At 40.1% G+C, this 24,406-nt stretch overlaps 1 protein-coding gene across 1 annotated transcript; it reads left to right on the forward strand.

The window, feature by feature from the left end:
* Nucleotides 1–7,895: 7,895 nt before the first annotated feature.
* lonrf2 (LON peptidase N-terminal domain and ring finger 2) lies at nt 7,896–22,828 on the forward strand. The gene is made up of 12 exons (XM_022740792.1): nt 7,896–9,629; nt 14,028–14,146; nt 14,994–15,116; nt 15,598–15,753; nt 16,387–16,576; nt 17,142–17,241; nt 17,413–17,527; nt 17,938–18,059; nt 18,198–18,384; nt 18,521–18,655; nt 19,039–19,188; nt 20,309–22,828. The coding sequence occupies exons 1-12, from the start codon at nt 8,885–8,887 to the stop codon at nt 20,465–20,467; spliced, it is 2,301 nt and encodes a 766-aa protein (XP_022596513.1). The 5' UTR covers nt 7,896–8,884; the 3' UTR covers nt 20,468–22,828.
* The last annotated feature ends 1,578 nt before the right edge of the window (nt 22,829–24,406 follow it).

Consider the following 24,406-nt stretch of genomic DNA (forward strand, 5'->3'; position numbering starts at 1 on the left):
AAGAGAGAGATTACTATTTTACCATGTCATATAAAAATAAAAATAATTACGCTCTTATCAGTCTGCTGCCTGCACTGAGGTTTGTTTTTTATTCCTTTATTAGAAGACCATGTCTTCAGGAACCTTGAGAACATAGATGTTTTTCTTTCAAGCAACTGGAGAACATTTGACAAAGTCAGCAGTGAGCATGAAATATGAGTGGACTGCTGCTGTTACTGATTGTAGCTTGTTTGGTTTGAAGTAAAAAAGGAGAAAGAGAGGACCACAGAATGTGTTACAGTTTGTTGGATTGTCTCAATGTGATTACAGCCGATCAGTACACGTGACAGCCGCTCTGCTGTCCGGCCTGATGCTCAGATTGGCCTGCAGTTTCTTATTTGGACTGCCAGTGACTTCCAAAATTGGGGGTGAGTCTCCAAAGGTTTCACTTTTAGATACTGATTCCAGGGTTTTTCAACGCTTCATTCTCTGTTGTGCTGCTCTCAAGTGACACACAATACAGGAGGCACAGAGAGAAGCACCAGATTAAGCAGGATAGAAAAACAAGACATTTTTACTGAGACAAATTTGTCTCTGGAAGCCAGTGCAGTTTCATTTATGTAGAAAATGTCATACACAATGGCATGTTGAGCTTTTGAAAATTGCATAAAAGATTTAAAACAGAACAAGATAAGATTAGAGAGACAGCGAGAGGGAGAGAGAAGAGAGAAAGAAAACTGTGTCAAGAACTATTAAAACACAAAGATTAATATAAATTTCAGAAACAGGATAAACAGGTATGGAAGAATCACGTTGCTGTTCAAAAAATGCAAGTGAAGCTAATCTATTTAGATTTTAAAAGATGTAATGGGTTTGGTTCCTGTTCTCAAGCATAGTAGGCTATTCCGATATAGGTGCTCTTATAGAAAAAACTCTCCATGTTTTTTTGTATGTGTGAAAGTCTGATTTGCCATTTTTTTATATCACTTTCATGACGGTAGGTCTCTTTCTTGAATTCGTAACATTGCTTAATTTCTGCAATCAGTGTAAGACCCATCATGGCAACTTGTTCTATTTTTGTATTTATCCAAATGAATTCTCCTCGTGTGCCTCTAATATCACACAAGAAAATAACTGAAAGTCTCGGCTTCGTATCATTTGTCTCTGCCAAGTGCACCGTGTCCTCATCCTCAGCACGTGGCTCCAAAACCATTCAGTAAAAACACAATGGGACCAGGCCACTGGCCACTTACAACAGTGCACACAAATGCACACAAATGCACACACATACACACACACACACACACACACCTACAGCCCCACCTGTCCTCCAGCTCAGTGTGTAATATTCAGTGTGTATGGAATGGGTGGAGGCACATAACAAGAGCGGTGAGCTGCAACACGATGTGAACACGTCTCCTGCTGGCCCTCACACATGCAGCAAGAGGGACGGGAAGCAGAGGGTGGAGGGGCGATGCTGTGGTTGCCATGGTGCCTGTTCCAGTTGCATTTCCACCCTCTCCTGTGTTATACGTATACACACATACACATATATCATTCACAGAATACAAGGCGATAAATAATAATTTCCTCATTCAGTTTTTCTGCTTGATGACATCTTAAAATCTGCATTAATGATTCCTGTTTACTTTGGTTCTACTTTGAAAGGTGACTGTATTCATACCGGAGAGGTTATTTCCTTTTTAGATAAAAACAAAAACAAAAATAAATAAATGTTTCTTTCAGATCAGAATAAGCAGTGAGAGATAGTAATACATTATTAGTGCTGTAGATATTATACACATCACACATATGTATAGTATATATATAGTATATATATATATATATTAGTATATATATATATATATATATACTCTCTGCTGAGGAGAATGTGCCTTCTCTTTCAAATGTTGGAAGGAACTCTGTTTCCTGTCCCAGATAAGGTAATATTTACCTTTCCAGTACCATTTAGTAGTGTAACAGCAACAATGTTATCATTGCATGAATAGTGTCAACTTTCATTTTTTATATATATATACATATGTGTGTATGTGTATAATATCTACAGCACTAATATGTATTACTATCTCTCACTGCTTATTCTGATCTGAAAGAAAACATTTATTATTTTTGTTTTGTTTTTTATCTAAAAAGGAAATAACCTCTCCGGTATGAATACAGTCACCTTTCAAAGTAGACCAAAGTAAACAGGAACATCATTAATTATATATATATATACATATGTGTGTATGTGTATAATATCTACAGCACTAATATGTATTACTATCTCTCACTGCTTATTCTGATCTGAAAGAAAACATTTATTATTTTTGTTTTGTTTTTTATCTAAAAAGGAAATAACCTCTCCGGTATGAATACAGTCACCTTTCAAAGTAGACCAAAGTAAACAGGAACATCATTAATGCAGATTGTTTAAGGATGTCATCAAGCAGAAAACTGAATGAGGAAATGTATTATTTATCGCCTTGTATTCTGTGAATGATATATGTGTATGTGTGTATACGTATACACAGGAGAGGGTGGTAAATGCAACTGGAACAGGCACCATGGCAACCACAGCATCGCCCCTCCACCTCTGCTTCCCCGTCCCTCTTGCTGCATGTGTGAGGGCCAGCAGGAGACGTGTTCACGTGTTGCAGCTCACCGCTCTTGTTATGTGCTCCCACCGATTCCATACACACTGAATATTACACACTGGAGCTGGAGGACAGGTGGGGCTGTAGGTGTGTGTGTGTGTGTGTGTGTGTATGTGTGTGCATTTGTGTGCATTTGTGTGCACTGTTGTAAGTGGCCAGTGGCCTGGTCCCATGTGTTTTTACTGAATGGTTTTGGAGCCACGTGCTGAGGATGAGGGACACGGTGCACTTGGCAGAGACAAATGATACGAAGCCGAGACTTTCAGTTATTTCTGCTGTGTGATATTAGAGGCACACGAGGAGAATTCATTTGGATAAATACAAAATAGAACAAGTTGCCATGATGGGGTCTTACACTGATTCAGAAATTAAGCATGTTACGAATTCAAGAAAGAGACTCCGTCATGAAAGTGATATAAAAATGCAAATCAGACTTTCACACATACAAAAAAACATGGGAGAGTTTTTTCTATAAGAGCACCTATATTTCGGAATAGCCTACTATGCTTGAGAACAGGACACCAAACTCCATTCATCTTTTAAATCTAAATAGATGTTTATCTTACTTGCATTTGTTTTGAACAGCAACGTGATTTCTTCCATACCTGTTTATCCTGTTTCTGAAATTTTATATTAATCTTTGTGTTTTAATTAGTTCTGTGACACTCTTTCTCTCTCTCTCTCCCTCTCTCTGTCTCTCTAATCTTATCTTGTTCTGTTTTAAATCTTTTATGCAATTTTCAAAGCTCAACATGCCATTGTGTATGACATTTTCTACATAAATAAAACTGCACTGCTTCCAGAGACAATTTGTCTCAGTAAAAATGTCTTTGTTTTCTATCCTGTTAATCTGGTGCTTCTCTCTGTGCACTGCCTGTATTGTGTGTCACTGAGAGCAGCACAAAGGAGAATGAAGCGTTGAAAAACCCTGGGATACAGTATCTAAAGGAAACCTTTGAGACTCACCCCATTCTTGGAAGTCACTGCAGAATAACTGCAGGCCAACTGAGCATCAGCCGGGACAGCAGAGCGGGCTGTCACGTGTCACTGATCGGCTAATCACATTGAGACAATCCAACCAACTTGTATAACATTCTGTGTGTCCTCTCTCCTTCTCCTTTTTTTACTTCAAACCAAACAGCACAATCAGTAAAGCAGCAGTCACTCATAATTTCATGCTCACTGCGTGACTTGTGTCAAATGTTCTCCAGTTGACTTGAAAAGAAAAACATCTTGTCTCAAGGTTTCCTGAAGGACATGGTCTTCTAATCAAATGGAAATAAAACAAACAAACCTCAGTGCAGGCAGCAGACTGATAGAGGACGTAATTATTATTTTATTTTTATAATGACATGGTAAAATAGTGTAGCAGCTGTTTCATGTTTCATGTAGAATCAGAATGATGATTTACCTCTTTTGCTTAGCTCCAATTATTTTTTCTCATTCATTCTCCACTTCAACAAATACAAACTCAGCAAGACTTCCTCCTGACTCTTAAGCAGAGATCACGCTTTTTCTTTGTAAACCACTATACTGTAAGTTTTATTTCAAAACACTTTGCATACTGTATATTCTTGAAAAAAAGTCACTTTATCTTCATTTAGACATACTTTCCCACCAACGTTATCGTCAAGAACAGCGACGCTTCTCTCTCTGAACTAGGAAATAATTGCTGTTTGTGCAGCACACCTTGTACATTTTGCATTTTAAAAAATGGAAACATGCTCTATAATTTATTGATGTGTAGCAGTTGTTTCTAAAAGGATTCTCCTTTTAGAAACAACTGCTTCCATTAGTGAAGAACCACTCCTCTAAACACCTGACTGACTGTGCACATTATTAAGCCAGCTCTTCGTACAGAGGATGTAGTTCATCTTTTTCATATGTGAACCTAAATTTATCCAACTGGGTCTCACTTGTCAGAAAACAGCCTCAGTAAACCAAACCAGTGAGAACAATCCATTGTATTTTCAGATAAATGCAGACAGTCTCTCACTAGACCCAGTCCTCATCTAAATTCTATATATTGGGGCTGTTTACCATGAGGAATGTATCCAGTGATTAAGACTTAAGGTTTAAGGTAAACTGGTGTTAACCCATCATTGCATCCGGCCTTTGAAGTCACATGGCGGTATAGATTAGCACGAGCGTGTGCTGTGTAAATACTGTGTCACTCACCACAGACACTGGTTTAATCACGCTCTTAACGTGAGGAAATGAGAACAGCTTGATGGTTACGGCTGTGTTCATCATACTCAGGGTCATCAGGTCTATTTTCATACAGTGTCATGCTCATATGAGTAGCACCTCACCAGTCAATCAGTATATGGAAATTATACTGTATGCCGGCTGTCCTGCCGTGAGTCACACAGCAGAGGCCTCTCTGCTGCTGGCAGGGACTGTTGGGGGAATCCTGAAGATTATGATGCAGTAGAGGAACCTCAGGTGAGCGTTGGGATTACCTCAAAGATTAAGACATAAGGTGTTGGCTGCAGTGACTTCAGGTGCTGGCAGTTATTATGTGGGCATCTGATTTAGGCCTGACACTCTGCGTCTACACTCAAAATAAAAATACAATTGAAAACTGAATAGGTTTTTTTAATTGGTGCAAAGCCAAGTAAAATATAAGTATTACACATGCGTAGTGTGCTGGGCTAGTCCTGTCTGCAAATAAACACTTTCATAAAGTATAGTTTGAAGGTGGAATATACAGGTTAATCCTCATCACATAACTATGCACATATGTGTAACTAAATGAGCACTGACAAAGTGTGACAGTTATGATATAATCATTGTTGGAATAAAGCAGTTTTCCTATGGCCTAAAAGATAAACTCAAACCTTCTGTAAACAACCTAAACCCTCCATCAATCAACCAGTGTCACCATCTAGTGGATATAATCTGACATAACTGACTTTTTTTGGCCAAAGCACAAACAAAATAATAAATACAAACAAAATACATTTGAATTTTAGAAATGTTCCCATTACAACAACTGACAGACACAGTAATGGTTGTACTAGTGGTGAGGATATAATAAGAGCAAAGTTGTCTCTTTCCTTTTCAACATTTCATCTTTCTCTGTTGAGTAACTGTACTGTACTTTATCTTTTATTTACAGACAGTTTAGTTGGTCAGTTACACCAGGTAACTAAAGCATTTGCATGGGCAGCAGAGAAGTGGATGATGCTGCAGGTGGTTGGGAAATATTCTATGAATGAATGCTGACTAATGCTGTTTCGCTATTCTTCTGTGGGGTTTCTGAACTGTTATGAATTCAAGCTGACCAAAGCTGGTGTCCTCTATGAAGGGCTCACTTCTACCAGGCACATTTTAGATTTATACTTTTCTATTCTATCATTTTGTATCATGACTAATCAGCAGCAAGTCTTTTCTGTGGTTGTGCAAATAACAATAACAGAATAGTTCAGTTAACCTGATAAGTGGCAAAACCTATAATTATAGATGAGGGCAACAAGCTGGTTGTTTTTCCTTCTTCTATTCTTAATAGTGCAGAGGTGTTGAAGTGGGTGCGACGTCTGTTACATCCGTCTGAATTAACACCGAAAAGCTGATGTCTAAAGTGAAAATATATGGATGTAAATGTATCTTAAGCAGGGCTGTGCAGGGGAAGGAAGATGATTCATTGTGTCAAATCATGTGTTGACACAGTTTACTAACAGGCTTTGACACAAAGCGTTCCAGCGTTTCTATTTCAAATATGGCGTCTGTGTCAAGAAATGACAAAACATAAAGAATAAATGCTCGAAAAGTGGGTCACTCAAGCATAAGGTAATGAACTATGGTAGGTAAGTCCTGTGTGCTAGCATGAAAAAATGGACGTTGTCATGACACTCGCTATCACTATCACAACCACTCACTGTTGTTCCGTGAGGTGTGCGTTTGCATATTAATGCAGGTGTGTCCATGGGTGGTACATGTGTCTGCACATGTCTGCACCTGTGTCAGTGCGCAGCTTATATCACTGCATGATACCTTATCAAGAGATTAATCTCGCCATTTTGTTACAACACCCACAACATCCTGCGTGGCATGTGGAGCAGATAGGACAACAGAGGGTTTTATGGTACTTCAGGGAAATGAGTCACAGTGGTTCATGCCACCCTTATACAACTTTTTGGGACAGGCTTTATACTGAGAATATGTGCTGATACACATTTTGTCACTTCAGGTTCATCTAGCTTTGCAGTGATACATGCAGCATTTTTAAACGAAAAAACTTACGTAACAGTTGTGGAACCTCATAAAAGAAACAGCTTTTAAAATTTGCTTCACCAAAATTCCAATGGACAAATTTCCTCACGTCTCTAGATTTTATGCCTCTTCCTCATGTCAAATACAATGAGGAAAAATGGAATTTGGTTTTCGCTGCTCACAACATTGAAAAATCATATTTAAAAAAAAAAATTCTACAGCAGCGCATTTCCAGAAAAGGTCCTCTGCTTCTGAAGGTATTAATAGATTGGTGCATGATCACAGCTCTTTTCTGACAACTTAGTGCTTTGTTCTCTTTGTTTTCTCATTCCAAGCAAGAATGTGAAGTCACAGCAGCAATCTAAATAATAAAAACAGACATTGCTCTGCTAATTTCATTGTAAATTATGGTGGCAATGAATCATATCTGAACACCAATGTATCTATTAGGGGGCTTATGCAGTTGCTCAGTGTCTGCTCCAGCCAGCAGCATCAGCCAGGTCCTGTGAAGCTCCCTAGTTCCTGAATTGGGTCATAGCTACAGTATTTGAATAGCAACACAAAATTTGAGATATTTCTAAATAAAGAAGTGTGGGACCAGGCTGCTTTTTCTGTTCATTTTGGCCAAAACTATAAGTATGAGCCATCATATGCGGTCAGCATTTTTAACTATGAAACCGTACCTGACACACTGCTTATATAAAGCATTACATAAACAATGACTCAATCCCACAACCGGCCAAACTACGAGTTTACCAGTGACAAAGTGATACTTCCACTGAAACAAAGCATGAATTTTCCTTCTATTTCACCTGAAGGCATCTTACTGCGATATTACATGTTAATCCTTGTTCAAACTAATAACTGTGAGCTTGTTTTGTTGAAGTTCACAGCCACTCATTCACTGTTTTCTGTAAGAGGTTATACAATATCATTGCGTTATATAAGTGAGCCACATAATGGACCAATGGGAGTCCGTCTCGTGCATCACGTGACGCCCTGTGCTTGCTTCGGCGAATTGCATGAAATCCAAAGAAGCGACAACCTTTAGCCGTTGAGGCTAGCTGGATATCGACCAAGATGGAGTACCGTAGTGAAAGACTTGTTGTTGTCGGGGTACCTTTTACGTTTTTTAAGAGGACATGACATCCGGATGCGTTAAGACACACGAGTTTTGGGACATCGGGTCGTAAAGATTTCGTTTGTGGAGTTCGACGCCAGTTAACCCGCTGTAATGTTAGCTAGCTCCGTCGGCTTCACTGCTCCCGGGGTCTCTTATATAAAAACAACGGCTGCGGTTCACTCGAGCAAAGACGGGCTCCGGGGTCTGTAGCTAAAACATATACAATTATCCTCTACTTTCATGTACTTTCAACTATTTTAAAACCTAAACTTAGACTTTGTTGAGTTTACATTGTGTCTTACCGACGAGTTAGCGCAATAGACGGAATGGAAATTAAGCTTCTTACTTGCTAACGTTAAGCTCAAAGGATTTTACCCTTTGGTTCTAGACTAGGCATCAAAATGCCCTAGAATCGTTTGTCTTTTCTATTAAAAGCAACGTTATTCAGGAAAGTTTGTGTTTGTATACGAGAGACGTTATCAGACCGGCTCCTTGTTTTAAAGGGAGCGATAGAGGTTTGATAAACAGACTGTTTAGTTAGTTAATAACACCGACCTAACACCTCCTACAAGCCATAGCCGGTGTTTACAGGGAAGCCATATCCCCTGTTAACTTTATTGCATGAGGCCATAGTTGTGTTTTTGAGGGACCGCAATGTTATACAGACGTCCTATTTTGTTGGGGTTGAGGTCGTATGACTTGGAATTGGTCCTAACCTACTTCCAGTGGCCAGCAGTGAGAGTCGGGCACAATCTTGAGGTTTTATTTGACAGCGAGACGTTAAATGACAGTAAGCCTGACTTTAGAGGTATGATTTCTGAACAGCGTTGGGAGTTGGGTCTGCTTAAGCCAGACTGTCAGTGAACCTCTTCTTCGTCTTAGTATCTGAATTTCCCTCTGGGAGAAGAAGATGGAGACGGGAGTAAGGTCTCACCAGGGCGAGCTGTTCGTCCACCCACTCTCCAACCCCGGGGCTGCAGGGATATGCCCCGAAATGCTGGAGGTGGCAGAGGAAGCCAACCGGGCTGGGGACTTTAGCCTGGCCGTGGAGATCTACAGCTCCCAGCTCGCAGACCTCCAGCAGCCGGACAGGGGCTTGTGTCTGAGGAAGGCTGACTCTCTGGCCCGCGCTGGACGGATATCTGAGGCGCTTGACTCTTACTGCATAGCGGCCAGCCTTGCTAAACTGCGCCCGGAGGAGCTTCCCCTCCTGGTGGAAACCATCGCCCGGACTCTCCGTGAGAAAGAACTGGGCATCCCCGGGACGTTAAACGGCCACGGTAAAAGCAGCAGCGGGGAAGATGGGGTTGAAAGTAACGGGGAGTGTGAAGATGATGAAGCCCTGGACTTGTTTTCTTGTCGCCTTTGCAAGTGTCTGCTCCATGAGCCCACAACCCTGGAGTGCGGACACACTTTCTGCAAAAGCTGCTTAGAGGACGAAACTGTCAAAGACTGTATACAATGTAAACAAAAGTTGAACAAAAAAGATGGACTGCCAAACTGCCGGAGATTAAACGTCGTTCTCAGCGGCCTGTTGGACAAACTGTTTGCAACTGAGAGCAAAGCTAGGAAACTCTGGATCGAAGGAGAGGTGTTGTGGAAAAAACAGAACCTCTCGGATGCTTTGGAGAGGTACAATGAGGCGGTGGATCTAGGTAAGAGAGCGTAGCCTTCATGTATTCAACGAAAAATATTTTATGTAAATCTTTGTGTTAAATGTGACGGATTGTTATCAAAACTGTAGTGTTTTGTACAGGTGACCTACTTTTTCCTCATTCTACCTTCCCGGTGTCACCGACAGGTGGCGCCACTCCTACCTATTTAGACTATACGAGGTCAGGCGTTATATGACGTACCGTCCTTCATTACCTAAGTAGCACACATTTGATCTTTTGCCTTCCAGTGCCACATTGATATGTTTTCTATTTATACTCTGCAATGCTGTAGTTATGGGTTAGGAATATATACGCTCTGGACATGATATAATGGTAATAATATTGTATTTATTTGCGTGATGCTCACCTTATCCATGAATACATTCCTTAGTTGTGACAGAGTTGGATGTACTCCTCCCATTACCAATAGTGTTTCATAAGCTGTGTTGGATAACATTCAGTGAAGGGTGACAGTACACTGTAGTTGCTCTGCTACATTAGCAAAACAACATCTTATTTCAACACTTGAAGCCACTGTTTCATATTCTTTGGGGTTGTTGTCACTTTAACTAGCTGTTTCCCTGAACCTGCTGAGCCCAAATACAGAATGTTCTGTTCTGCTGGCACATTGCATAAAGAGTACCTGTGTGTTTCGTTAATTGTGTGCCAGGGCAAGTCTCATGTTGCACAGTTTTAATCCTCAGAGAAAGTTGAACTGACCCCTTACCCACCTCTGGCCCTCATATTAGAGTCACATTAAAAATTAATTTCCTCTGGTCCTCAAATAACTAAATGGGTGACACAAGGCACTGGCCCCACTGGCTATCTCAGGTGTTCACATTCATGTCGGTTTAAGAAATCGATCAATTGGAGTTGAAAATGTCAAGCAAAGCGATTATATTCCATTCTTTCTATTGTCGCTTTGAGCGTTCAGATGGCACCTTTTCAGATATGTCTCTCCCCAGATCAATATTGATTCATACCTTCTGTCTTGTGAAGGACTCTGGAGGACAGAGTGCCTTCACAGCTTTGGTACTGTCAGTTGGTGTTTTCCCAACAAAGGCAGCAGGAGGCCCTCTGGTATACGTGATGGAGAATGAGTGTAATGGGCTCATGATATCAGCTGAAACAGAGCTGTTCTCCAGCCTGTGCCATTTACGCAGCTTTTTTTTTTCCCACTTTAATGATAATCTGTGCCACATGTCTTATGTACTGCACTTACACAAGGAACGTGATATAATGATGAGTGCTGCTGTGTCTGACGAAGCTAGACATTGTGAAAAACAACATGACATCCACTTACCCTTCTTGTGACCACGCTTTGTGGATGTCACGTTTTCTTTCAATTTTATTGCCTAATGTTTTCATTGTGTTTCTGTGGAGATGAGCTATGAGGATGTAGCACACCTAACTTGAAGAAGTGCATTGTTAACCTCTTCATTGTAATTAACCAAATGAGTGTCACAATCGTGATAAGTGAGTGATCATTCCTAACAAGCAGTTGCCACAGTATAAGATTTTCACAGTATGATAACCATCTCAAAATATCATGGTTTCACAGTTTACAGTATTTCACAATTAATTATTGGATTATTATTACTCATGCATTAATACAAACAAAATGATTTTACTGCTGCATTTGTTTGAGGTGGAACTCTTTTGAACTATTTTGTATCCAACTGCAACGAATGATTATTTTAATTATATGTTAATCAGCTGAATATTTTCTCCATTAATCAGTTGATTGTTTTGTTTGAAAAAATTCTGAAAATAGTGAGAAATACCTTCACAAGTGCTCTAAACGTTTATCAAAATAGTTGCCATTTTGCCATAAGAGCACAGACTGATCCTTTTTGTACCTTTTAACTCAAGCACACATACACATTAATGTCAGCCCTCCCCCCAGGCTGGGAAAGTTTGTGTCTGTGTTTCTTTAAGCGGTCATATTGGGGTCATTGTGTGTCTGTTAGTAAGTCAGAGGTTACGGAACTGACAGATAGATGTAGTCGGTAGCTGTGATGTGGAAATGTTCACCAGTTTTGTTGTGTTTTTTTGTGTTAGGGATTAAAGTTAAAAACGGGACACAATCTTTGATCTGCATGGAGGGCTGGTGTTCTCTAAAATGGGTGAACATGTTTGATGTGTTTCCTCCTTTGGCAAGCACGTTGCATTCATATTTTTTGCAAACTGGATATATATACTCAAGGAAAACCCACTCAATTTTGCCAAAGTATAAGTAATCCCACGCTACTGATTTAGATTTAAAAAAAAAAAAAAAAAATGTTGTGGTCTGGAGATTGGTTTTATCAGTTTCACATCTCTCTGCCATTTTTTGCACTGCGTTTGTGTGTGTGGTGTTGGTTGTCGAGTCTGACAGGGAGTTGAGGAGGAAAGGAGATGTGCACGTGCTGGTGAGATTCCCCGTTGTGGTTGCTTCTTTTTTTCTTTCAATACCGACAATAAGCAGGATGAACCATGGTACCGTGGAACCAGTATACCGCTGCAACCCTTTGACCAAGTTGGTTCTTGCTTCAGTGGGTCAGCTGTCGTTAGCCCAATAGATCAGACTTGAAGTTTACCTGACACACATGTTTAAAAAATAATTTTTTCATTTTTAAAGTCTTAGTCTTTTCAGTTGCACTACAATCATCCTCATTCAGAAATAAGGGTCCAAATTTCAGATCCGATTTCAATTATAAGTAATCAGGAAGGCCGATAACTGATATTTTTAATTCGAATAGGTTCAGTTAGACAGAATTGATAGAGATGCACAGATAGAAACTAAACTGCAACAGTGAAATATGTTTTGTATGACACATACTTGTGACTGGATTACATTATCTATTAACAGGATGAGGATATGTTGTTAATGTATTGGGAAGTGGGAATTAGGTTGAGACTGAACATATCAGTAAAATCTCCACAAACATATTTGTTTTCCACCAAAATTAAGTGTAGCACTTAATTAGTTAAAAAAAAATACTTTGTGTCTGAACATAAATCAGCCAGCGATTATCTATCCATGTGAGGACGAAGGTCACTGTCTCTGTCTTTACACTGATGGCTGATTGATCATAAAGGCGGTAATATTAGTAAAGATAGACCTTGGGTATTAATCTAATATCCAACAAGGATTTTGATCTGTTTTTCCCAATGTAAATTAATGCAAATGTATTTGCTTCGATATACACTTTGATATTGATTGTATGAATGAGGAAATGAAGAGCAGTGCCAGACCGCTTCTTCAGGCTTGACAAGAGGGGAGGAGACGGTGAGAAAGTCAGGGTTTGTTGAGGAAAACCTGCCAGAAAGTGGGTTAGCTTTATAGAGTAAATTACAGAGTTAGTCATCTCAGTTTCTGGCGCAGGAAACTTAGTTTCCCTCAACTCAGGATCAGCAAATTCAAGTTTAAAACCACTTCCTGGAATACACCCCCAACCATTTAAATATGAAAGGCATCAACGGCTTTCATCAATTTGCAGCAATTATGCAGTTAAAACCACATACAGAATTACAACTCAGGGCAATGTTATCTCTCTGAGCCACTCATAATATATTTTTGAAGGGGCACCTTCAGAGGCACCACAGATGTGTGAAGCAGTGTCAACTCAACAAAACTACTTGTGCTTGAATTAATTTGAATGGTTTAGTTTTCATTGATTCCAGTGCTAAGTGAATTAGACTTTGGTAAGCTATACTGCTGGAAACAGCTGTTCAGGCATCATTTATTTCTGTAATTTCACACACAGTGCTGGTTTTGCTCTTGAAATGTTGTCACTGTTGTATACACACAGTCTCTAACCTTGAGCCAATTCAGCAATTATGTTGAATTGCAACATTTTTTTAGTGAACTATCAGCTGGGTTTAGTTATAAATAAGATAATGCAGGAAGAGTTTGGTTCCAAAAACAAGATTATTGGTTGATTAGTGACATCTTCTCTTACAAAATGAACAGTATCACCGAATCAGATCTTGGTTTTTTTTTTTTTTTTTCAACTAATAACTAAAGTCCCTTGTTGAAATAATCATCAGGCTGGAACTCATTAGTTCACAGGAACAAAAAGATTATTACCACACACACATATGCGGTGAAGAAGGTTTAAACTTTCCAAAAGTTCAAGTTGGGTGTGTAATGCCCTTTCTATGACAATCAGTGAAGTGTATAATTTGTGGCTAAATAGTAATTGTCACTGACACAACTGACGAGTTGTTATCACGACACTAGTTACAGAGCATTCTAACACGTGAAATGGGTCTCATGCCACATGTTACATTGTTGCCCTACTTCTCCAGACCTAGAAAAGCTTATCCAACCCCTGGAGGCCTATCCAGTGACCTGATGCTTTGTGTGTGTGTGTGTGTGTGTGTGTGTGTGTGTGTGTTTCCTGTGGTGTACAGTGCCCTCTTCAGGCAGACTGCTGTGTCAACGAGCTGAATTGCACATGGAGATGAGGAGCTTCAGCCAAGCAGTGCAGGATGCCAACAGCCTCTGTAGAATAAAACCTCACTGGACAAAGGTGAGAAACTGAATATATCTGATTCAGAGTAAAGAGCTATAGCCCATTAGTAAGTACTATATAATTAAAGGTTTTTAAGCATCAGAAAGTTGATCTGCAGGTTACAATAAACACGAGCTCAGTGGATGCTTCAAAATGTGAAAACGTATTATAATCTAAAATATCTTCTATTTGCAAATGACCCCCAGTCAACATATTAACTGACTGTAAAAAATTAAGCAGATGATGAGTTGGTACTAAAATTAGGGAGTATCTCATGATTGTAGCCGACAGTGCTTACCACCCTGACATAAAGTGAGAAATGATTTTTGAGTAAGTGATATTACTACAGTTTCTAATGTTTTTGAGACACTTTGTCTTAATTTTTAACAAGACTTGGTTGATGCCTCACAGCACGTGTCGGTATGTAACGATACGATGCAACTTCAAGATAATATCATTTATCATGTTGACAATATCAGGACATTATCACAAACCTGCTCTCACTGCCAGAACTGCAGCCACGTTGTATCTAAAAGCTCAACACAAATTATTGTGTGTTTATATTTTTAGAGTTCGCGTGCCACCTCGTAGCAGTGAAATTAATTTAGTCGATTAGTGATATTAAGGGATAATACATAGTGCACATTTCAAAATATGTTGCTAAATGAAGGACATTTGGTTTGAAGGTGGTTTTAATAATAAAAATGCAATAATGGAGACACTGACCACACAACATGTCCCATAAAAATTGACAAGAACAGATGGCAACATTGAGGTTTTTTTTTTTTTTTTTTTTGGATATAGAACAAAATACTGGATAATACTGGCCTCAATCACACTGTCACACACTTCATGTTGATTTCAGGCTCACTATTTGAAAGGCACAGCACTGAGTAAAGCAGGGCGGAACGATGAGGCCTTGCAGGAGTACTTCCAGTGTTTGGCACTGAAGCCTGACTGGACCAAAGTCAAACTGGAGGCTCAGAAGGTAATATGTGATATATTTATGATAAATTGAAATGAAAAAATCTTGTAAAGCTAATATTATCATTCAGCTATTATCATGCTGCTCACACCAGTGTTTCTCACAGTGACCCGATGCAGCCAAAGTTATTGATGTTAATAAATATTGTCATATCACCATTTTTCTAATACAATTTTGTGTGAGTTTTATTTATATAAAATGAAAGAATAAAAAATAAGTGTAGGTTAAGCTGCTGTTCAGGTGCATTTTATCAGTGCAAAGTGTGGCTGCTGCTGCTGCATTCATTTCAGTGTCACAATGTCACACAATCGGTGTAGACAAATGAGTGAGTCTGATCACATTGTCAGTACAAAGAGAAGAAGACAGCCATTGTCACCTCTTGATGTTAAGCAGAATACAAAATGCAAATTACCCTGTTTCCTTCTGCTCGTCTGTCTGTGATTGTGAACATTAATCGAGTGTTTTCTTCTGTTTCTGCATGCAGGTCCTTAGCGAGCTGTTCTCCTCCGTGTTTGAGAATGAGGACCTGCCAACGCCGCTGCATCCTCTGCAGGGAGGGTTGGCCACCCGACTCATCAAACCCCCTGCCTTGCTCAGATCCCTGAGGCCACTCACACAGAGACCAGGCTCCTCCTCACAGGTGACTGCACACCAACAAACACTGTAGAGAAAGTACTCTTTTTTTTTTCTTTTTTTTTTTTTCCTCCAAATTATTTAAGGAACATCAAAGCATTAAGCAGATAAAACTCTGTGTCTTTATTTTATTTACTTTTATTTTATTTTTTGGCATCCAGGAAGAGTCGGTTAACAAGTGGTAGGGGAATTGATAAGCATGCTGCTCTTATCTGAGCTCATCTTACTGAGTGTATTTTCACCACTGCTGACAAGACTGTGCTGTATCTGCTTGTATGATAAAGGATATTCAAAGTCCTTTATCTCTAACGATCCGAGGAAAACATTGAAGGGCATTTTTCAGATTTGTGTAATTTGGACAATTAGTGTGAACATGGCTTTAGGCAAAGTATATCATCATCTCATTTGAGACGAGGTGGTTTTTATGTCAGCTGGTTCACATCAGGGTAATTGATTCTTGGTCAGCCACTGCATCTTTATTCAAAATACGTCATAATTCCACCACAGTTGGCATTTCCTATTGACATTTTCATTAGAGGTGCACTGGAGCAGAGTGCAGCTGTCAAAAGGATCATCCCTTTTTAATCGTCCCGCTCTGGAAAACTCAACTTCTAATCGCTCTGTCTGTCTCTGTATCCAGGACTCAGAGTTCAGTGTGACTAAAAGCGCTCCAGTGGACAAATCGGACCCTGCTGCAGGGGAGGGTAGCACGAAGAGCCTGGCTGATGTTCTGGCTGCACTGCCAGCACCCCCTGGTGGCCTTAAAAGGAAACACAGCAGTGATGGAACCTCAGCACCTTTCAACCCCCCCTCCAAATTGCTCAGACCTGGTGAGTTTCATTTAAAAATAAATAATTATTCACTCTTGAACACAGACATGAACAAGCCGCTAAAAATCTGAAGAATTAAATCATGTAGACAAGGTTTAACAATGACCCAGGATATAAAAGAAAACCTAACACAATCATTTTTTGCTTTTCAGAGAGCAAAAGAAACAGAACAAGTAGTACAACATATCACTTTCTTCACTGAGTATATTATTAAGTAGATTGAGATGTCCTGATCCTCCCTTTGTCTCAAAGAGACCAATGCTGCATCATTATGCCTTCTGCTTACTTGCTAACCAGCTGAGCTACTTTTCCAGCCTGAGAAGAAAACATTCTGTCAGTGCCACTTTTTGTGTCTGTGCCAATGTCTCTGTTTTGGTTCACTACTGAGACTGACCAAATAAATGTGTGTTCAATGCAATGGTCCACTACTGCACACTACACAAAAACTGAATGACTTGTTTCATTAGTTGTTAATTACAATTTGCCTAGAGTCATAAATGATTTTAATAATATGACTTGCTATGATATGAACTAAGTTAAACTGTATTCTAATTATTTTGTGCAGATGAGGCGAGCAGCATTCAGACGGTCTCACTGTGTGGAGGGAGGATGGTTCCTGCTGATCTGTTGGACAGTGGAGACATGGAGTGCTCACTGTGCATGAGGTAAGTGCGCACACTCTCTCTCACACACACACACACACACACGCACACACTGCGTGCCGACACAGTAGCCAGTTTTTGGCAACAGTTAGGACCAAAAGTATAGACTTAAAAACTTTGGATTGAATTTCTACCTGGTGCAACATGTTGTGCTTTTGGTCACTTCTCCTCCAGATTGTTCTATGAGCCCGTGGCTACGCCCTGCGGACACACCTTCTGCCTCAAATGTCTGGAGCGCTGCCTGGACCACAACCCCAACTGCCCTCTGTGCAAGGAGAATCTGTCTGAGGTACACACATAGTCAAATATGCAAATGCCCTTTATTCAAAACGGGGTTTTACAGCTTTATAAGATAATAGCAATAATATTGTCAGTGATGTGACTGTTGTGTAGTTTTATGCTGAAACGATTCATTATTTATCAAATAAGTATATTGACAAATAATTTATCAGTTTGTATAAGTTATTACTTGTGAGTCATTTATCCATCAAAAATACCAACATCCTCTTCAGGTTCTCAAATGTGAGATTTTACTGTTCTCTGTGGATATGAAATTTGAAATTTCTGTGGGTATTTTCTTTTATTTTCTGACCTTTTTAAAGGCCAAAGAATTAAAATGATCATGAGAACATTTATTATTTATAACCCACAGTATGTAATAAAAAGCGTACTTATGGTCTTTGTATGATGTCATTGCAGTATCTGGCCACCAGGGGCTACAACAAGACCCTGCTGATGGAGGAAGTACTGCAGCGTTACCTAGGAGATGAGTTGACAGAGAGGAAGAAAATCCATGAAGAGGAGATGAAGGAGTTGTCCAAGTCAGTTTCACACACACACACACACACACACACACACACACACACACACACACACACATTAAACACATCTTTTCTAAAACTTCCACATACACACAAAACGCCACAGTCTCAACAACATCGTCACCATTTCTGTTGTAGCTTGAACCAGGAAGTGCCCATCTTTGTGTGCACCATGGCCTTCCCCACCATCCCCTGCCCACTGCACGTGTTTGAGCCACGCTACCGCCTCATGATCCGCCGCTCCATGGAGACCGGTACCAAGCAGTTCGGCATGTGCATAGCTGATGAGCTCAAAGGCTTCGCTGACTACGGCTGCATGCTGCAGGTGAGTGTGTGCGTGTGTAGAGCTGTGGATGGATAAGGATCTTTCTCATTTGCTTATTTTTTTCATCTCATGTTACTGAATGCAGTCAAATAACAGAGATTCTATCAGCGTAAATAAAAGATAAATTGTGTTTCAGGTGCGTGACGTGAAGTTCTTTCCTGACGGTCGTTCGGTGGTCGACACCATTGGTGTGTCACGGTTCAAGGTTCTCAGCCACGGCCAAAGAGATGGATACAACACCGCCAAGATAGAGTACCTGGAAGACAAGAAGGTGGGTTTAGAGCACAGCTATATGAGTGCATTGTCTGTCAGAGGATGTTGTTTCAGACACTTTCTATCATGCTACTGTCAAGCAAATGTCACACAAAGCAGAACTCAGGTTTTTTTCCCTGATGCTAAAACGTGACAGCTCAGCAGTGGAAAGAAAAGTAGACCTCTTCTGTGCCACGGGCAAATTAAATCCTGCCGCTGGAGAAAAACTACTCTCTCTGCACACATGAACACACAAGTTGTTGATGTTAATAAATATGAACTTATATTATTCTCTTTCCAGTCAGGTGGAGATTTTTGTAATTGGAGATTTTGAAACCTCTGCCATGTTTCCCCTGACTGTTGCTTTTTATAAAAACAAAAACAAAATCTCTTTCCAATCAGGTGGAGGGGGAGGAGCTGGTGGAGCTTCTGAAGCTGCACGACTCAGTGTATGACCAGGCCAACAGCTGGTTCACCTCACTGAAAGACAACATGAAGAGCCAGATACTCAGCCACTTTGGACACCTTCCCAGCAAAGACCCCGACCCACAGGTCTGAATACTCCTCATAAGCACAGTTTCACTGATTTTAGCACCGACTTAAGAACAAGCATGTGATGAAACAAGATGCCAGTTCACTGATGTCTCCTGAAACAGCTTGAAAAAACACCACCTGTACTAAGCTGCACCCTTTACCAGCTTTCATTATGACATATAAGAGACTGAAGTAAGGAAATAAGAATAAATATCTGCCAAGTTCAGGCTCATTTTAGTTGGGTTAAGGTTTAATTCATTCAACATTATAACTGATGCTTCAAGTCTCTAATGAGATACTTCTCATGATTTTTTTGAAGACTAATTTTGTTTGGCTATGACGATGCTATCATAGGAAAATATGAATATGAACATCATATGCTTAAAACCTTAAAATCCTTACCAGGAACATTCTGTGTCCAGCAGTGCTGGGTTTTTTCCTAGAGCAGTAAGGGAGGGAAGGATGGTAGCTGTTTCCACTCTCCACTCGAAAACCTCCAAGCTGCCCCAGGTTTTCTGTTTGTTATTCTCTGCTCACAATAAAATAAAAACCAAAAAACAACTAAACTCTAGATTGCTCCATGGCAGATACAGTGAATTCCACAGTTATGGACATACAGAGTCAGGAGAGGAATGCAAACAGACACACGTTCGATTAATTACATGTATTACTTTGAATGAGAAATTAGTTATCCAGAGTAGCATGTCTCCACTTCAGTAATGAAGTAAATTACTTTACTTCGGTGGTACCACATCCACATAAAGGGAATCGGTGTGCATTTTGATAGCAAAAGTCTGTACAAGCAGTTCAGGAGCTTGTCTGCTTCTTGTTTGCATCTAAAAACGGAGCCAAATTTGTGGAAGTAGTGAGAAGAAACTTTACTTTCCATTGTATTGGAAAGCTGTGGTTGGAAGGTGGCCACATGAAAAGCTGCATTTTAGAAGAAATGTGGTTAGAAGTTCTCGAAAGCCACTGAAATCAGATTTAAAAAATAATAATAAATAAATAAATAAAGAAGATGCTCTAAGAATATTCCTAGAAGGGAGACACTCTTTCTAAAGCTCTGTAAGAAGGGAAAGTTTTGGAATGCACATCACCTGCTCATTGTGTCATTATTTTTATCTTGTCTCTCTTGCAGGCCAGTCCCAGTGGTCCAGCCTGGTGCTGGTGGCTGCTTGCTGTTCTTCCGCTGGAGAATCGAGCCCAGCTCACCATCCTGGCCATGACCTCCCTCAAGGACCGCCTCATTGCCATCCGCAGGGTTCTCATCTTCGTCACGCGCAAGAGGCCGCGGTGATCGCCCAGCCAGTCGAGAGACAGACCGGAAACACTGGGGCTTCTATGCAGTTCAGCAATTTGTTCATTCGTGTTTTTTGGTCATTCGGTCTCTCGTTGACTGATTCATTCACTCGTTTATACCTGTATCAACTCATCCTGTAACCCATCTACTTCTACATCAGTTCATTCTCTCAGATGCTCATGAACCTCTTCCTGTGTCATGTGGCCTTTCTGGGTGCACATGTCTGTTCTGTTGACAGTGGTCAGGTGGGTCGGGGTGCTGGTATGATGGCATTCAGTTCTCTGTCTATCTGTTCATGCAGCCACTCCCCCAACCAACAACTGTACTGGCTGAATTGAGCTACTACACATTTTTAAACAAGTGACCTCTCAGCTCTTGTTCTCTGCTAAGTTGGAGGTGAAATCAGTCCGGCTGAGCCGTGTCACTTCCATATAGGTCATTTCTGGGAGATTTTTCTGACTCTCTATTATGACGGAACAAAAATCCTGTTATCACACAAGCACTGTGAGCGGGAAAGGTTCAGGATCAGTTTCAAGAGCAATTCATTTTTTCTACATGTACAAAGCAGTATTTCACATAAGCTGAAACAGAAGTTGGCCCCGTCACAGAGCCTTGTGGCGTACCGCATCCTCAACCGTGACAGCTTGTACAGGTACAGAATCAAAACAAAAACTCACTTACTGAAATATGAAGCAAAAACACTTGGCATGACGGTAACACACAAACGTGAATGTACTGTGTCTGGCTGTAGTATGTTGGGGTCTTTCTTCTTTTTTTTTTTTTTTTCTCCCTACTATGTTTATAGAGTCCGTTTGGTGAGGTGCACATAAGGTCATATTCCTGTATGTGCACTAGCAACAGCTGCTTCACTTGAAATCTTCCTGACTGAGCCAAAATTCATGTGCAAAAACCTGGAACTTTATATCTGCTGCCTCACCTGGCAGCAGGCACGTACCTCAGATTGTCTGATAGAGAGTAAGGTTCACCATGAGAGTGGATGTTTTCAGATAGGATTGTGATTATGCCCGTGCTCACACTAAAAACCACAGAATACAATGTGTGAGAACAAGTGCAACTCTACAACAACATGCTCCACTTGTTCTGAGAGAAGATTCAACATGCGATTGAACAGTAAACAAAAGTCGGGCTATCACAGAAAGTTCTAGTTGCATTTAGGAAAATGCAAATACAAATGCATCCTCCCAGATACAGTGGATCTGGAACTTTTATGTCCTATTGTAGCATATCTCTGGGACTTCAAATACAGACTTAGTTGTAGGTTTTTTTGTTTCTCTCTCTGCTATGCCCTTACGTGTATGTGTATGGTGAAATTCTAAGTTGGGTGATTTATATGTATATCAATGTAACTCGGAGGCCTTTTTAATGTTTTATTTAAGGAACATTTCAACCTCTCTCTTTCAATCTCTTTCTCTTTCAGTACATTTACATGCACACTGTAATGCAATTCCTGGGCTGGAAGTTGAAGTGTTTTCTTGCAAACAAATAGTTGTGTTTTATAATCGATGTTTCTCACCAAAACACAGTGTGTCCTTGAGGCCTGACAAATGTGTTTAGTAAATTTCTTTTCTCACAAAACATTTACAAACTGGATTTTTAAAAAAAATATTTTTGAACTTTCATTGTTTGTTATTTCTTTCCTTGAAGAACACTGGTTTAATATTCCACAACAGTGACCTCATAACACAAATGAATGGATTACAGGTACCATTGTTGATTTTTGACCACATGTTGGACTGCAGAGCAATGTTTTTCCACTGATCAACATCTGTCCAAGGTAACATAAACATGCAGGGTACCAGCAAACTGCAGAGAGGAAGAAGATGGCTAACTGATGTAAACATGGATGTAAACAATGAAGGTTTCAAAAATATTCAGAACATCAGCTTTGCAAATGTTTTTTGCTAATGAGGATTCAGTTTGTTTTGGTGAGAAACGGAGTGAAAAACTAACTGTGTGCTTCTGAGGATAAACTCAAGTGCACCTTTTAATGTCTGGAAGGATGAATGGTGAAGGAAATGTTGATGACCTAGATTTAACTATATCTGCAAGTCTTAAAGTCAAATGAAAACTCCCACGAGTAAAGACCAGTCCTCGTCACATTAACTTTAAGCTGGTTCAGATGTTTTCATAGGACGGCTGTGGTTGTAATTGCATTATTAGCATGCACGAAAATGCACTGTGTCTGTATAATTCTGTCCTTCCAAAAGTTTGTGACTCCTCTGCAGTCTCTGGCTCTCTGTACGAGAGCGGTGTTCACAATGTGCTGCATTTCCCTGGTATATTTGTAAAGGGAGCTCTTTTACTTATTTTTTATTGCAAATAAAGAAAATACATTTAGTCCTGTTTCTACCTGATGTTTTGTAGCACCTGTTTCATGTTCTAGTTGAGCGGAAAGGACACTGCGTTTTTGTTGATGTATCGTCCTTTTGAAAGTGAAGTAGATAAACATTCCCACAGTCAACAGCAGCAGCAGCATCCTCATATCTGACTGTCGTGCTCACAGTTGTATATTATTATGTGGGAATTTGTTCCAGAGACTTGTAATGACAACTAAAAAAGTTTCCTAAACCAACTTAACAGTAGATTCTGTTCGTCCACAACTTAGAAAATGGAGAAAAAACCTTGCCACTGTCAATCAGACAATATTGCGACTTGCCCACTGACTTAAAATGTGGCTCTGATCCAGTCAAAGTAAAGTCACAACTTTTCTCCGCTAAACAATTCTTTACTTTTCAAATCCTTTTAAATTTCAGGAGAAACAAAAGTTAAAGTAAATGTAAAACATTCTGGCTACAGACTAAATGTTATGTTGGTGAATATGGTAGGGAGAAGTCCAGACATCATGTGCTCAAATCAGTCAGATGCAACAGCATGACATATCTCAGAGAGTGACACACATGGATCACATGGTTTGGCTAACCTGATTTGAAAGCAGATTATTTGTAGAGAGGGAAGCTAACCTGAGCTCTTGAAGCTTGACGTGGACTGTTAGGTTGCACCAGCCCATCACCACTATGATTCAAGGACTGAGACGTGTGAGTCGGGAGGGGAAACTGAGCAGAAGACCGATGACGTTGTTACCTCCACACATGAAGATGAGGCTGGTGTCTTCATCAGCCGCTGTCTTCCAGACAATAAGCACCTTCCTGTTGTCCTTCTCTCAGGCAGGTGTTTTATATAGTCTGCACAGTGGGAGTGTTGCTGGGCAGGGTGCATTTTGGACATCTCCCTTTTCTGTAGGACACTGGCACCTGTAGGCCACTGGGGGGCAGCGTTTGTTAGTGAAATAGCAGGTGAGATGTGAAATTATGGGGGCACTGAGTTCATACAAGGTTCATAGACAAACACAGACGGACAGACATCACAGAGAATCATTTCTGGATCAAATTAGATTATGAGCATTGTGATTTTAAATATTCTTAATTCTTTGATGAAACAACACCATTAAAACGTTCATGTACAACACCGTCCAATATGTTTTGACAGCACCTTCTTTACACAGTACGTTATGTAAACTGAGCTCTCACCAACATCCTCACAAGACGCTCATCAGAACGTCTGTCAATTTGTTCTACAACACTGAAAAAGTAATGTAAAAAAAACGATATGTTTCTGCACCTCATTTTAAGTCTGACCATTACCTGAGAGTTGACTCTGCTGCCAGCAGGTAGAAATCCTGTCTGTGAGGAAGGGTGAAAAAAAAATGCTAGTATGCTGTTTGTTCCATCTGGTGCCTTTGTTTTGTCCAGTGTAATGACCCCCGCATTGAACTTCATTAATCTATTTGTTGGTCTGCTTAGGAGTTTCTATTTTTTTTCATCCCTATGTGTTTATTTATGCTCTCTGTTGTTTAAGGGTTTACATGTGGTGTTTAGCTTGGCTCAGAAATAGCCAAGGTGTTAATCTGTCTAAACT

The sequence above is a fragment of the Seriola dumerili genome, unplaced genomic scaffold (genome assembly GCF_002260705.1).
Source record: "Seriola dumerili isolate Sdu_G_001 unplaced genomic scaffold, Sdu_1.0 BDQW01000052.1, whole genome shotgun sequence".
Classification (NCBI taxonomy): Eukaryota; Metazoa; Chordata; class Actinopteri; order Carangiformes; family Carangidae; genus Seriola; species Seriola dumerili.